The sequence below is a fragment of the Pongo pygmaeus genome, chromosome 19, assembly GCF_028885625.2.
Source record: "Pongo pygmaeus isolate AG05252 chromosome 19, NHGRI_mPonPyg2-v2.0_pri, whole genome shotgun sequence".
Taxonomy (NCBI): Eukaryota; Metazoa; Chordata; class Mammalia; order Primates; family Hominidae; genus Pongo; species Pongo pygmaeus.
This window is the reverse complement of record NC_072392.2, coordinates 69,704,551-69,717,799: the sequence shown is the minus strand read 5'-3', so window position 1 is coordinate 69,717,799 and position 13,249 is coordinate 69,704,551. Positions and strand designations below refer to the sequence as shown.

Below are 13,249 nucleotides of genomic sequence, written 5' to 3'. Positions count from 1 at the left end.
ATTTGCTCCCTGGTCAATGTCACATAAGCTATATAAATCTCTGGAGTATATACAGGAGATGTTTCATAATTTACATTCTTCGTTACATGTTGGGTAAGGTAATCTGACAAAATTGCATTTGGAGACCACATCTGTTATCCTCCAGAGAATGCATGACTGATGTGGAAGGAATAACCTGGGGATCCATACAGGATGACTAATTAAGAGGATGTCTGTGCCTCTTGTCTGTATCCTTGAAATTACAAGTAGAGCTTGATACTGGATGACATCTCTGACTCAGTTGAGGCTGATTGGTCAATCTGATCCTGTGTGTTAGTGCTATATATTATACTTCCATTAAAAAGCAGCATGTGCAATCCTCTTCTAAGAAAAAGTTAATTTTTTTCTTTTCTTTTCTTGTTTTCTTTTTCTTTATTCTTTTTTTTTCTTCCTTTTTTTTTTCTTTGAGACAAGGTCTGGCTCTGCTGCCCAGGCTGGAGTGCAGTGGTGCAATCTCGGCCCACTGCAACCTCCACCTTCTGGGCTCAAGGGATCCTCCCACCTCAGGCTCCCAAATAGCTGGGACTACAGGTGCATGCTACCATGCCTGGCTAATTTTTGTGTTTTTTTGTAGATATGGGGTTTTGCCATGTTGCCCAGGCTTGTCTCAAACTCCTGAGCTCAAGCAATCCACCCGTCTCAGCCTCCCAAAGTGCTGGGAATACAGGCGTGAACTACTGTGCCTGGCCAGAAAAAGTCCATTTTAACCCACTCTCCTGACCATTACCACTGCTATTCTCATCCCTTTCTTAAATGATAGGTTCCCTTGTAAACCTAGATAAGGAGTCTGCCATTATGAATTTGGTGTGTATTATTCCACACTATTTTTAAATACTGTTATATACACGTATGTTATATATATGTGTGTGTGTGTGTGTGTATCCATATAAACATATACTTGGTTTTTTGTGTATTTTAGTGTACTTGGTACCATAAAAACAAATCACTCTGAAATTTGTTTTTTTCATTCAATTATATATATATATATTTCAGATTATGAATTTATTCAATGCAAAATAATCCTCTGGCTGGGTGCGGTGGCTCATGGCAGTAATCCTAGCACTTTGGGAGGCTGAGGCAGGCAGATCCCCTGAGGTCAGAAGCCCAGCCTGGCCAACATGGTGAAACCTTGTCTCTACTAAAAATACAAAAATTAGCCGAGCATGATGGTGGGTGTCTGTAATCCCAGCTACTCAGGAGGCTGAGGCAGGAGAATCACTTGAACCTGGGAGGTGGCGGTGGCAGTGAGCCAAGATCATGCCACTGCACTCCAGCCTGGGGGACAGAGTGAGACCCTGTCTCAAAAAAAAAAAAAATAAAAACAAAACAGAAGTCCTCTCCAATTTTACTGAGGTGGCTGACCACATCCACGACCAAATCTGCCTCTTACTGGAATTTGGTTGTTGACGCAGCCTCAGCCTCAGCCTCAGCCTCAGCTCTCTTGTTGGCAGCAGGCTGTCGGCTTCCCCACCTGTGGGTCTTGCAGGTGGCTCACCCTCCGGACCTTTAGGCAGAGACCTGCCAGACTCTGGACAGCTGTGGCATAAGGTGGCAAGGACAATCCTGGGGGGCAGATGGAGGTCATCATGGAGATACTGGATACCCTTGTTGGTAAGGTACCCGCAGAAATGTCTCCAGGCAAACTGTTCCTGCGCAAAGCCTCGGGACTTGAGAGACTGCATGACCTTCATGACATGAAGGTTGGGCACCTTCTTGTCATGAAGGGCGCGGTGGCTCACACCTGTAATCCCGGCACTTTGGGAGGCCGAGGCAGGCGGATCACGAGGTCAAGAGATCAAGACCATCCTGGCCAACATGGAAAAACCCTGTGTCTACTAAAAATACAAAAATTAGCTGGGTGTGGTGGCACGTGCTTGTAGTCCCAGCTACTTGGGAGGCTGAGGCAGGAGAATCGCTTGAACCTGGGTGGTGGAGGTTCAAGCCGAGATCGTGCCACTGCATTCCAGTCTGGCGACAGAGCGAGACCTTGTCTCAAAAAAAAAAAAAAAAAAAGGAGTTGATAAATGCATTCCCGTTCTTCTTAGGCATCAACATCTTGGCGGCTGCAGGGTCCAGGGCCAGAACTGGAAAGGAGTATGAAATGTTTTTTTAAGAGCTATGTGTATATCTAGTTCATCTCTCTTAATTGCAGTATAGCTATGAATATGAATATGTTGCATTTTACTAAGCCATTTCCCTATTGAAAGGTATTTAGATTGTTGAAAAACCTTCATTTTTACATTTACATTATTTACAATAATATTACATTATATTTACATTATTTCCTTTTTCATTAAGACATGTATAAGGGCCAGGCGTGGTGGCTCACACCTGTAATCCCAACGCTTTGGGAGGCTGAGGTGGGCGGATCACTTGAGGCCAGGAGTTCAATACCAGCCTGGCCAACATGGTGAAACCCCATCTCTACAAAAAAAATACAAAAATTAGCTGGGCATGGTGGTGTGTGCCTGTAATCCCAGCTACTCAGGAGGCTGAGGCAGGAAAATTGCTTGAACCTGGGAGGTGTAGTCTGCAGTGAGCCGAGATTGCACCACTGCACTCTTGCCTGGGTGACAGAGTGAGTGAGACTTCGTCTCAGAAAAAAGAAAAATACATGTATAAGGATGTTCATTTCAAACGATGCTGAAATGGACATTCTTATGCTTGTCTTATTGCTTACACATGCAAGCATTTCTCCTTTCACCTAGCATCTTACTTGCTAGATCCCAGGGTATGCCTTTTTTATTTTTGATAGATATTGCCAAATTTCCCTCAAAAGGGCTTGTGTGGATTCATACTTTCAAGAGTGGGTAAGTGTCGCACCTTACATACACCTAACTAACATTTGCTATCATCAAATTTTCAAACTTTAATGAAAAAGGTATTCCATGTTTTTTTAAATTCACATTTCCCTGATTGAAGCTGAGTGTGTTTCATATGTTCATTGCCATTTGTATTTCCTCTTCTGTTAATTACCTGTTTATGTTCTTTACCATTTAAAAATTTTGCCTTTTTCATATTCCCATAAGTATTCACTATGATGGTCTAAGATTTTTTTTCAAGGTAATTAAATGACCTCCTGGTTAAACTGGGTCCCGAAGGCTAACATTTCAACTATTTTACCTTAGTTCCTCAAAAAACTAATCTTGCTGGATGGTGCTATGTGCTTGCTTTTGACTAAAGATTGTTATTGGCCGGGTATGGTGGCTCATGTTTGTAATCCCAGCACTTTGGGAGGCCAAGGCATGCAGATCATAAGATCAAGAGATCAAGACTATCCTGGCCAACATGGTGAAACCCCATCTCTACTAAAAATACAAAAATTAGCCGGGCATAGTGGTGTGTGCTTGTAGGCCCAGCTACTAGGGAGGCTGAGGCAGGAGAATCACTTGAACCCAGGAGGCAGAGGTTGTAGTGAGCCGAGGTCGCACCACTGAACTCCAGCCTGGCAACCTAGCAAGACTGTGTCTCAAAAAAAAAAGTTATCAACAACCAAAAAACCCATAAAAATAGTTACTCTGTTTCCTCTAAAAATATTGTGACAACAATTACTCCCATATACACTTTCTTGTGATTTAGTTTATTTATTATTTCAGTGGTAGGAGAAGTTCCGCCTCCCTTCAGGAATTGGTCTACTTCTTCCTTTGGATAGTAAGGACCATGTAATGGTTGTCAATAGCTTTTATCCTGGTTCCCATGAAATTCAGATGTGACTTTGGTGTTTAGCTGCTGCAGCTGGGTGGGCCCCTACCGTCTGATAATTTTCTTCTTCTACGCTGGTCATGGTTTTTTTTAAAAAAATACGCTTTGTTAGCCAGGCATTGTGGATCTCTCCTATAGTCCTGGCTTCTCTGACGGCTGAGGCAGGAGGATTGCTTGAGCCCAGCGGTTGGAGACCAGCCTGGGCAACATAGTGAGACCCTATCTCTACAAAAAAATTTTTAAAAGTAGCTGGGCTTGGTGGCATGTACCTGTAGTCCCAACTATGAAAAGGCTGAGATGGGAGGACTGCCTGAGCCAGGGAGGTCAAGACTGCTGCGAGCCGTGATTGTGCCACTGTACTCCAGCCTGGGCGACAAAGTGAAACCCTGTCCCAAAAACAAAAATGCAGCTGGGTGCGGTGGCTCACGTCTGTAATCCCAGCACTTTGGGAGGCCAAGGCAGGTGGATCACTTGAGGTCAGGAGTTCAAGACCAGCCTGGCTAACATGGTGAAACCCTGTCTCTACTAAAAATACAACAAAATTAGCCGGGCGTGGTGGCGCACTCCTATAATCCCAGCTACTAGGTAGGCTGAGGCAGGAGAATCGCTTGAGCCTGGGAGGTGGAGCTTGCAGTGAGCCGAGATCGCACCATTGCACTCCAGCCTGGGTGATGAGAATGGAGGGAGACAGGGACAACCCAATTTTGATTTCTCCACGTTGTTAGGGCAAGGCTCTGTGCACAGGCACCACTTAGAACGAACCAGGGACCAGCATCAGGGCAGCTGCTGACGTTTCTGTTCTCCTTCCTGCAGAGAAGGGCTGCCCCGCCCACTGCCCCTGCTGGCCCAGCCCAACCTCCCCTTTGGGTACCCAGTCCACGGAGTGGAGGTGATGCCCCTGCACACAGTTCCCATCCCGGGTAAGTACATCCACATCCCGAGAGACCCCAGACAACATTCTCACTTTTCTAAGGCAAAAGGAGGGAGAGGTCGGGTGCAGTGGCTCATGCCTGTAATTCCAGCACTTTGGGAGGCCAAGGCAGGAGTTCAAGGCTGCAGTGAGCTATCATCTTGCCAATACACTCCAGCCTGGGTGACAGAGTGAGACCCCGCTGTCTCTTAAAAAAACAACAACATAAAAGGGGCCAGGTGCTGTGCTCGCGCCTGCCTATAATCCCAGCACTTTGGGAGGCTGAGGTGGGTGGACTGCTTGAGCTCAGGAGTTTGAGACCAGCCTGGGCAATATGGCAAAACCCTGTCTCTACAAAAAATAGAAAAATTAGCTGGATGTGGCGGTGGGCACCTGTAGTCCCAACTACTTGTGGGGTTGAAGCAGAAGGGTTGCTTGAACCTGGGAGGTTGAGGCTGCAGTGAGCAGAGATTGTGCCACTGCACTTCAGCCTGGGTGACAAAGTGAGATTCTGTCTCAAAAAAAAAAAAGAAATGTATGGAGCTGGCATTCATTGGTACCTGCTCTGTACTCAGCACAAGGCAAGAAGCTTGATGTGATTTTTTTTTTTTTTTCTGGGGGGACGGAGTCTTGCTCCATCTCTCAGGCTAGCGTGCAGTAGCATGATCTCGGGTCACTGCAACCTCCACCTCCCAGGTTCAAACGATCCTCCTGCCTCAGCTTCCCAAGTAACTGAGATCACAGGCGTCTGCCACCATGCCTGGCTAATTTTTTGTATTTTTAGTAGAGACGGGTTTTCACCATGTTGGCCAGGCTAGTCTCAAATTCCTGACCTCAAGTGATCTGCTCACCTCGGCCTCCCAAACTGCTGGGATTACAGGCATGAGCCACCGCGCCTGGCTTGATGTGATTTCATTTCATGTTAGCCTTATTGTATCCACAACTGGGAATCTCCTTTAGTAGCTATGACCTCCTGGGGCTCCAAGATAACACAGGAGAGGACAGAAATCTGTGTGCCTCAAAGAATCTTAGGACATAATTGGCTTTTCAATGTCCTCCAGCATCATGGGAGCAGGCAAAACATGAGCCACTCTGTAAGGAGTGCTTTTTTTTTTTTTTTTTGAGACGGAGTCTTGCTCTGTCATCCAGGTTGGAGTGCAATGGCATGATCTCGGCTCACTGCAACCTCCTTCTCCTGGGTTCAAGCCATTCTCCTGCCTCAGCCTCCCAAGTAGTTGGGATTACAAGTGCCCACCACCACACCTGACTAATTTTTGTATTTTTAGTAGAGATGGGGTTTCACCATGTTGGCCAAACTGGTCTCGAACTCTTGACCTCAGGTGATCCACCTGCGATGGCCTCCCAAAGTGCTAGGATTACAGGCATGAGCCACTGAGCCTGGCTGGGAGTGCATTGTGAAAAGAATATTTAAGTTGGTTAAAACTGCCCTCCATGATGGATTTTTACACACCACTCAAGTTCAGCATCACATTCCTCATCAGAGTAAAGTGGAATATTATCAGAAGGACCAGAAGGATGAGCCTGCAGGCACAGATGTCCCCTCCCAGTGCAGAGATGTTGGATTCTGTGGGTCTGTCCAGTGAAGTCTTCTTCTGCTTGTGGGCTCTTGATATCTTGAGGCAAACAGCCCCCTGAAACCTGCAAGCCCCAGAAAAGACCTCCAAGTAAGGTCTGGGTGCGGTGACACCTGGGGATCTGACATATCTCATGGACCCAGCCGAGCTCTCTCCAGGTCCAGCACTGAGGAGCATGACAGATACCTGAATTTCACAAACCCCACCTCAAACAGGTGAGATGAGAATGAGTGCCCGAGACAGAGGGGGATGCGGGACATCAACAGATGGCAAGCCCCACACAGAAGGAAGGGCAAGGTCCCAGACAGGGGACAAAGGGGACGGGGAAGCAGAGGTGAGAGTTTAGTAAGTTATCAAAGTCCACATAGAGAGGATGTATTTGAATTCAAATTTGAATTAGTCCTACTATGAGAACAGAGATACATTCTAAAGTAAATGTATCTGGGGTCAAGCACTAGTGTTCTTGAATAGCCATCTTAAAAACTGTTTTTCATTTTGGATGATTCATTTCTTATTGTGATAAAATATATATAATGGGCTGGGCGCAGTGGCTCATGCCTGTAATCCCACCACTTTGGAGGCTGAGGCGGATGGATCATTTGAGGTCAGGAGTTTGAAACCAGCCTGGCCAACATGGTGAAACCCTGTCTCTACTAAAAATACAAAAATTAGCCAGGCGTGGTGGTACATGCCTGTGGTCCCAGTACTCGGGAGGCTGAGGCAGGAGAATTGCTTGAACCTGGGAGGCAGAGTTTGCAGTGAGCTGAGATCGCACCACTGTACTCCAGCCTGGGGGACAGAGTGAGACTCAGTCTCAAAAAAAAAAAAAAAAAAAAAAGGCCTGATGCAGTGGCTCACACCTGTAATCCCAGCATTTTGGGAGGCTGAGGCTGGTGGATCATTTGAGGTCAGGAGTTTGAAACCAGCCTGGCCAACATGGTGAAACCCCATCTCCACTAAAAATCAAAAATTTGTCAAGTGTGGTGGCTCACACCTGTAGTCCCAGCTACACAGGAGGCTGAGGCAGGAGAATCACTTGAACTTGGGAGGTAGAGGTTACAGAGAGTTGAGATTGCGCCACTGCACTCCAGCCTGCGCAACAGAGTGAAACTCTGTCTCAAAAAAAAGTATATATATATAATATAGAAACATATATATTATATTAATATTATATAAAAACATATGTATTATATTATTTATAATATATAATATTTAAACATAAAATTAACAATTTTTTTGTTTTTGTTTTTGTTTTTGAGACGGAGTCTTGCTCTTCGCCCAGGCTGTAGTGCAGTGTCGAGATCTCGGCTCACTGCAAGCTCCGCCTCCTGGGTTCACGCCATTCTCCTGCCTCAGCCTCCTGAGAGGCCGGGACTACAGGCGCCCGCCACCATGCCCGGCCAATTTTTTTGTGTGTTTTTAGTAGAGACGAGGTTTCACCGTGTTAGCCAGGATGGTCTCGATCTCCTGACCTCGTGATCCGCCCGCCTCGGCCTCCCAAAGCACTGGGATTACAGGCTTGAGCCACTGCGCCTGGCCAAAATTAACAATTTTAACCATTTTAAAGTGTGTACTTCAGTGACATGAAGTATATTCATGTTGTTGTGCAACCATCAGTCACCACCAGAACTTTTCCATCATCCCCAACTGAAACTCTGTACCCATCTAACTGAATTCCCCACTGTCCCTCTCCCTGGCCCCTGGCAACCACCGTTCTGCTGTCTGTATGGGTTTGGCTACTCCAGGTGCCTTATACAAGATGATTCATTATTCATCCATTGCTTCCTCCCCTTCAGTAACAGAGATTCCCAGAAGGAACTGAATTAATTCATAGCCTCCAAAGCTGAGGACGGGCATCAGAGGTTTTAGAACCGTTGGGGTTTGAGAAAGACCACGAAACACCACTTAACAGAGCCCTGGGGAGAGGTGCACGTGTCAGCAAACACTCTGGGTGGGAGGTGACACTTGAAGGAGCTCTCAAGGATGTGCAGGAGTCCACGAGTTTGGCGAGAGCAGCGGGGAGCTGCGGTGTCTCTCACGAGCAGCTTTTTTTCCTTTTCCCTGTGTCCTCCAGGCCTCCAGTTTGAAGGACCCGATGCCCCCGTCTATGAGGTGAGTCCTCCTCCCAGCCCCTCTTTGCACTTGGTGTCGTGTCCTCATTCCTTCAACTGTGGCTGCTCTCAGCCTTTGATGGAGCCCCTGTCCAGATTCGAGGTCAGACATGAGCCCAAGGAGGGAGGGGATGGAAGGGTGTGTAGAAAACGTGACTTCTAGCCTTGGGAGTGGCTGGAGTTCCAGAGAGGACTTCCCAGACTACACTGAAGAATGGGACCCACTGGCTGCTGCTGCTTCTGGTGCAAGAGGAAGCGGCCACTACAGCCATGGGCTCCGGCACTGTGTGGCCTCTGTCAGGGTTAGGGCTGGCAGGACAGACGGTGCTTGTGCCCTGCCTTCCTTTCCCCACTTTACGCAGCTCCACATCAAGGTCTTATGGTGCTATATCTGACCAGTGGGATGCAAATTGTGCCCAGAACCCTCACCAAGAGGAGTCTGGGAAGTGTGGTTTCAGTTTTTCCACCTTTACATGTTGGTCAGAGGTTGGAATGGGTGATGAGTGAGCAGATCGGCAAGGCCTCCACCACCTGTCACTGCTGAGTTCTTGTTTCTCTATGTTGTCTTCTTTTTTTGAGACAGGGTCTCACTCTGTCACCCAGTCTGGAGTGCAGTGGTGCAATCATGGCTCACTGCAGGCTTGACTTCCTGGGCTCAAGCAATCCTCCCGCATCAGCCTGTGAGTAGCTGGGACTACAAGCACGCACCAACAAACCTGGTTAATTTTTTTTTTTTTTGAGATGGAGTCTCACTCTGTCACCTAGCCTGGAGTGCAGTGATGCGATCTCTGCTCACTGCAACCTCCACCTCCCGAATTCAATCCATTCTCCTGCCTCAGCCTCCCAAGTAGCTGGGACTACAGGCATGCACCACAACACCCAGCTAATTTTTTGTATTTTTAGTAGAGACAGGGTTTCACCATGTTGGCCAGGCTGGTCTCGAACTCCTGACCTTAAGTGATCCATCTTGACCTCCCAAAATGCTGGGATTATAGGCATGAGCCACTGTGCCTGGCCCCTGGTTACTTATTTTTTATTTTTAGTAGAGATGTGGTCTCGCCATGTTGCCCAGGCTGGTTTTGAACTCCTGCGCTCAAATGATCCTCCCACCTCGGTCTCCCAAAGCACTGGGATTACAGGCGTGAGCCATCATGCCTGGCTATATTGTCTTCTTCATAGTCCTGCTCTGGATCTGAATTCCCTGCTGCACGTAGTTCCATGCTTATCATCTCTCTTCCACACTGGAATACAAGCTTCATGAAGGCATTTACTGTTGTTTTCCCAGCGCCTGTAACTCGGTTTTTAGAAAGTGTCTGTTGACTGACTAGTATCAACACTGTCGGGAGTGACACTGTTCAATTTCCTTTAATAGATAACTGTGATGACTCACAGAAGGCAAGAGAAGAGAGTGGCTGTGGGGATAGCAATGGAGTGGAGAGGAGTAAGCCAGTTCTAGCTGCATTTTGGAGGCAGAGCTGAGAGGACTTGCCGCCAGATGGGCTGTCTGTGTGCAGAAAAGGGTAGAGCAAGGAGGACTTCCCTTGGGGCCTGGAACAACTAAGTGGATGGAGGTGCCATCCACAAGGCAGAGGGAACGGAGGTGAGGGTGGGAGGAAACAGGTTTATAGAGGAAAATCAGTAGTTCCATTCTGAAGACAACAAGTTTGAGTTGCTTGTGAAAGGTCCCAGCAGTTGGATCTCAGAAAGGTGAGCTAAGTCCTACTACAATGTGACCCCATCTGCAAAAGAACGGGTTTTAAACCATGGGAACAGATGAAATCTAGCAGGAAGGTGTGGAGTAAGAAGGGAAAAGAGTTTAGGATTGGAGTTTGAGACCAGCCTGGTAAACATGGCGAAAGCCCATCTCTACTAAAAATACAAAAACAAATTAGCCAGGTGTGGTGGCTCATGCCTGTAATCCCAGCTACTTGGGAGGCTGAGGCAGGAGAATTGCTTCAACCTGGGAGGTGGAGGTTGCAGTGAGCTGAGATCATGCACTGCACTCCAGCCTGGGTGACAAAGCAAGACTCCATCTCAAAAAAAAAAAAAAAAAAAAAAAGAATCCAGACCAAGGTCTGAAAAACTCCATTTGGAGATATAGAGAGAGAGGAAGAGGAGGAGTTGTCAAAGAGAGGTCAAAAAAGGCTGTGGGTGGAATAAGAAGCCAAGAAGAACGGAACCCTGCAAGCTGAGAGATGGGAATGTTTCCAGAAATGGGTCCTTTCATCCTTGGGGCCCTAGGACTTGGGGGGTTAGGGGCAGGGGCACTAGCACAGTGCCTCCCTGCAGAGCCAGCCCTACACTGTCAAGGGCATCCTGGTGCTTCCCCCTCACCCTTATGTGCTCTGCCCTGGCTCCCGGCCTGGGTATGTGTGTACCTTTCCAGAGAGATATTTTCCAATCCCTGCATTGAGCATCATTCTACCTCACCCACCGTAGGTCAACCTGACAGCTTCTCTGGGGACACTGAACACCTTTGCTGATGTCCCAGACAGTGTGGTGCAGGGCAGAGGCCAGAAGCAGCTGACCATTTCTACCAGTGACCGGAAGCTGTTGAAGTTCATTCTTCAGCACGTGACATACACCAGCACGGGGTACCAGCACCAGAAGGTGGACATAGGTGAGAGCCTGTCCTTGGGGTGCAAAATGCTTAGGGATCCAGAAGATACATCTGGGCCCTCTCAAAGTCTTCCTCCTTCAGGAAGCCTTCCTGTTTTTTGTGTTTTGTGTTTATTTGTTTGTTTGTTTTGTTTTGTTTTTTGAGACGGAGTCTCACTCTATCACCCAGGCTGGAGTGCAGTTCTGTGATCTCAGCTCACTGCAACCTCCACCTCCCAGGTTCAAGTGATTCTCCTGCCTCAACCTCCCAAGTAGCTGGGATTACAGGCGCCTGCCACCATGCCTGGCTAATTTTTGTATTTTGAATAGAGACAGGGTTTCACCATCTTGGCCAGGCTGGTCTTGAACTCCTGACCTCGTGATCCACCTGCCTCAGCCTCCCAAAGTGCTGGGATTACTGTCGTGAGCTACTGCGTCCGGCCTTCTTGCCTGCTTTTAAGATTCCTTCCCTCTTTCCTCTTTCTAACCCCAGACACATAACTTCATAATTACTGTACCCAGTACTATCCCCACATTGCCATTAACCCCATAGAGCCACTCGAGGAGAGAACAAATCATGCTGTGCGCGTTACACCTGGTGAGAACCATCCAGTTCTGCTCCCAGTCCTCTGCAGCTCTCAAAGCTGAAGATTTCCACTGCAGTAGAGGAGGGAGCCAGCCTGTGCCTCAGCATCTTGTCTTGGGCACTAATAGGAAAGAACTGGAAGAACTCCCCATTCCAAGGGCAGTGGCTTTGTCTCTCCCCTCCTTCCCTCCCACCAAGAAATTCTAGGGAGAACAATCTCTGCCACTCTCAGGGCAGCTTGAGTTTCTTTCTGGATGAGTTAAAAGCACCCTTTTCTCTTTTGACCAGATACACAGGATGCACTCCCAGGACATCAACAGAAAAAAATGTAACACGGTTACAGATGATATTCATGGCCACTGGCTAAAGAGATAGTTTTCCCTACCTTCAGATTTTCAAACATTCCTCTTCATAAGATTACCCTGTGAGGTAAAATAGGGTGGGTATTGTTATCCTGGTTTTGCAGACAGAGAAAAAAAATCAGATAGTAAATGCTGAAGTCAAACTTAGCCCAGATCCTCTGGTTTCAAGCCCACTCCACCCTACCACATTCTCACAGGGGAAGAAATGTGAACTTAGGAGTCATTCGGCACGTTGCCCCAGGGACACAGCAAGGTGTGAGCCTGAATGCCAGAGACTCTATGGGGTCCTTGATCTCATCCCAGCCAGGACTCTCCCGGCCAAACCTGTACTCGCCTGTCATGGTGGCTTCCTGGGGTGGCATGGAGTTTGATCCAGACATGATACTGCCTGTGTCATGATCTTATTTCTCCCTCCAGTGAGTCTGGAGTCCAGGTCCTCAGTGGCCAAGTTTCCAGTTACTATCCGCCATCCTGTCATGCCCAAGCTATACGACCCTGGACCAGGTAAGGCGCTTGTCCTTGGGGCTCCGTGGTGGCAACCCTGTGAAGCTATTGGTGAAATTCAGAAGGGATCATCTCTGAGATGGAGGAGAATTGATCAAAATGACAGCTCTGATATGCTCCCTGACAAGCTTCGTTTGGAGGAAAAAAACTCTAAGACACAATCCCCTAAAATTGCTTAATTATATTTAACTTATTGTGTGGTTGTGTGCTAATTTTGGGGAAAAAAGCTAGAAAATTATAACATTTTAGTAAGTAATAATAATAAAAAGAGTGGTATTGAATCAAATTGGAAATCCTGATATAAACCCAATACATGTTGGAATTTCACTATGTGATAAAGACAGCTTGTCTGGCGGGGCCCAGTGGCTCATGCCTGTAATCTCAACACTTTGGGAGGCCTAGGTGGGCAGATCACCTGAGGTCAGGAGTTCAAGACTAGTCTAGCCAATATGGTGAAACCCCATCTCTACTAAAAATATACAAATTAGCTGGGCGTGGTGGCGGGCGCCTGTAATCCCTGCTACTCTGGAGGCTGAGGCAGGAGAATCACTTGAACCCAGGAGGTGGAGGTTTCAGTGAGCCGAGATTGCACCACTGCACTCCAGCCTGGGCAACAGAGCAAGACTCTGTCTCGAAAAAAAAAAAAAAAAAGAGAGAGACAGCTTGTCAAATTAAAGGAGGACAAATGAACAAATTAAAAATTGGCTTTTCAAAAAATCACGTGAGATAAATGGTGTAGCTATATGAAAGATAAAAAGTTGAATCCAAGTGTGATGGCCTGCACCTGTAATCCAGCTCACACCTCTAATCTCAGCTACTCAGGAGGCGGAGATGGGAGGATC

At 47.3% G+C, this 13,249-nt stretch overlaps 1 protein-coding gene across 4 annotated transcripts in view; it reads left to right on the top strand.

Moving 5' to 3' along the window:
* B4GALNT2 (beta-1,4-N-acetyl-galactosaminyltransferase 2 (SID blood group)) overlaps positions 1–13,249 on the top strand; it is a 45,160-nt gene that overhangs the window by 16,546 nt on the left and 15,365 nt on the right. For 3 of the 4 annotated variants that reach the window (XM_054459040.2, XM_054459038.2, XM_054459037.2), the window contains exons 4-7: positions 4,555–4,661; positions 8,321–8,358; positions 10,797–10,977; positions 12,321–12,407. In XM_054459040.2, coding sequence (XP_054315015.1) covers positions 4,555–4,661; positions 8,321–8,358; positions 10,797–10,977; positions 12,321–12,407 — 413 coding nt within the window. The remainder of the gene's footprint in view (positions 1–4,554; positions 4,662–8,320; positions 8,359–10,796; positions 10,978–12,320; positions 12,408–13,249) is intronic. The other variant, XM_054459039.2, reaches the window with a different exon arrangement.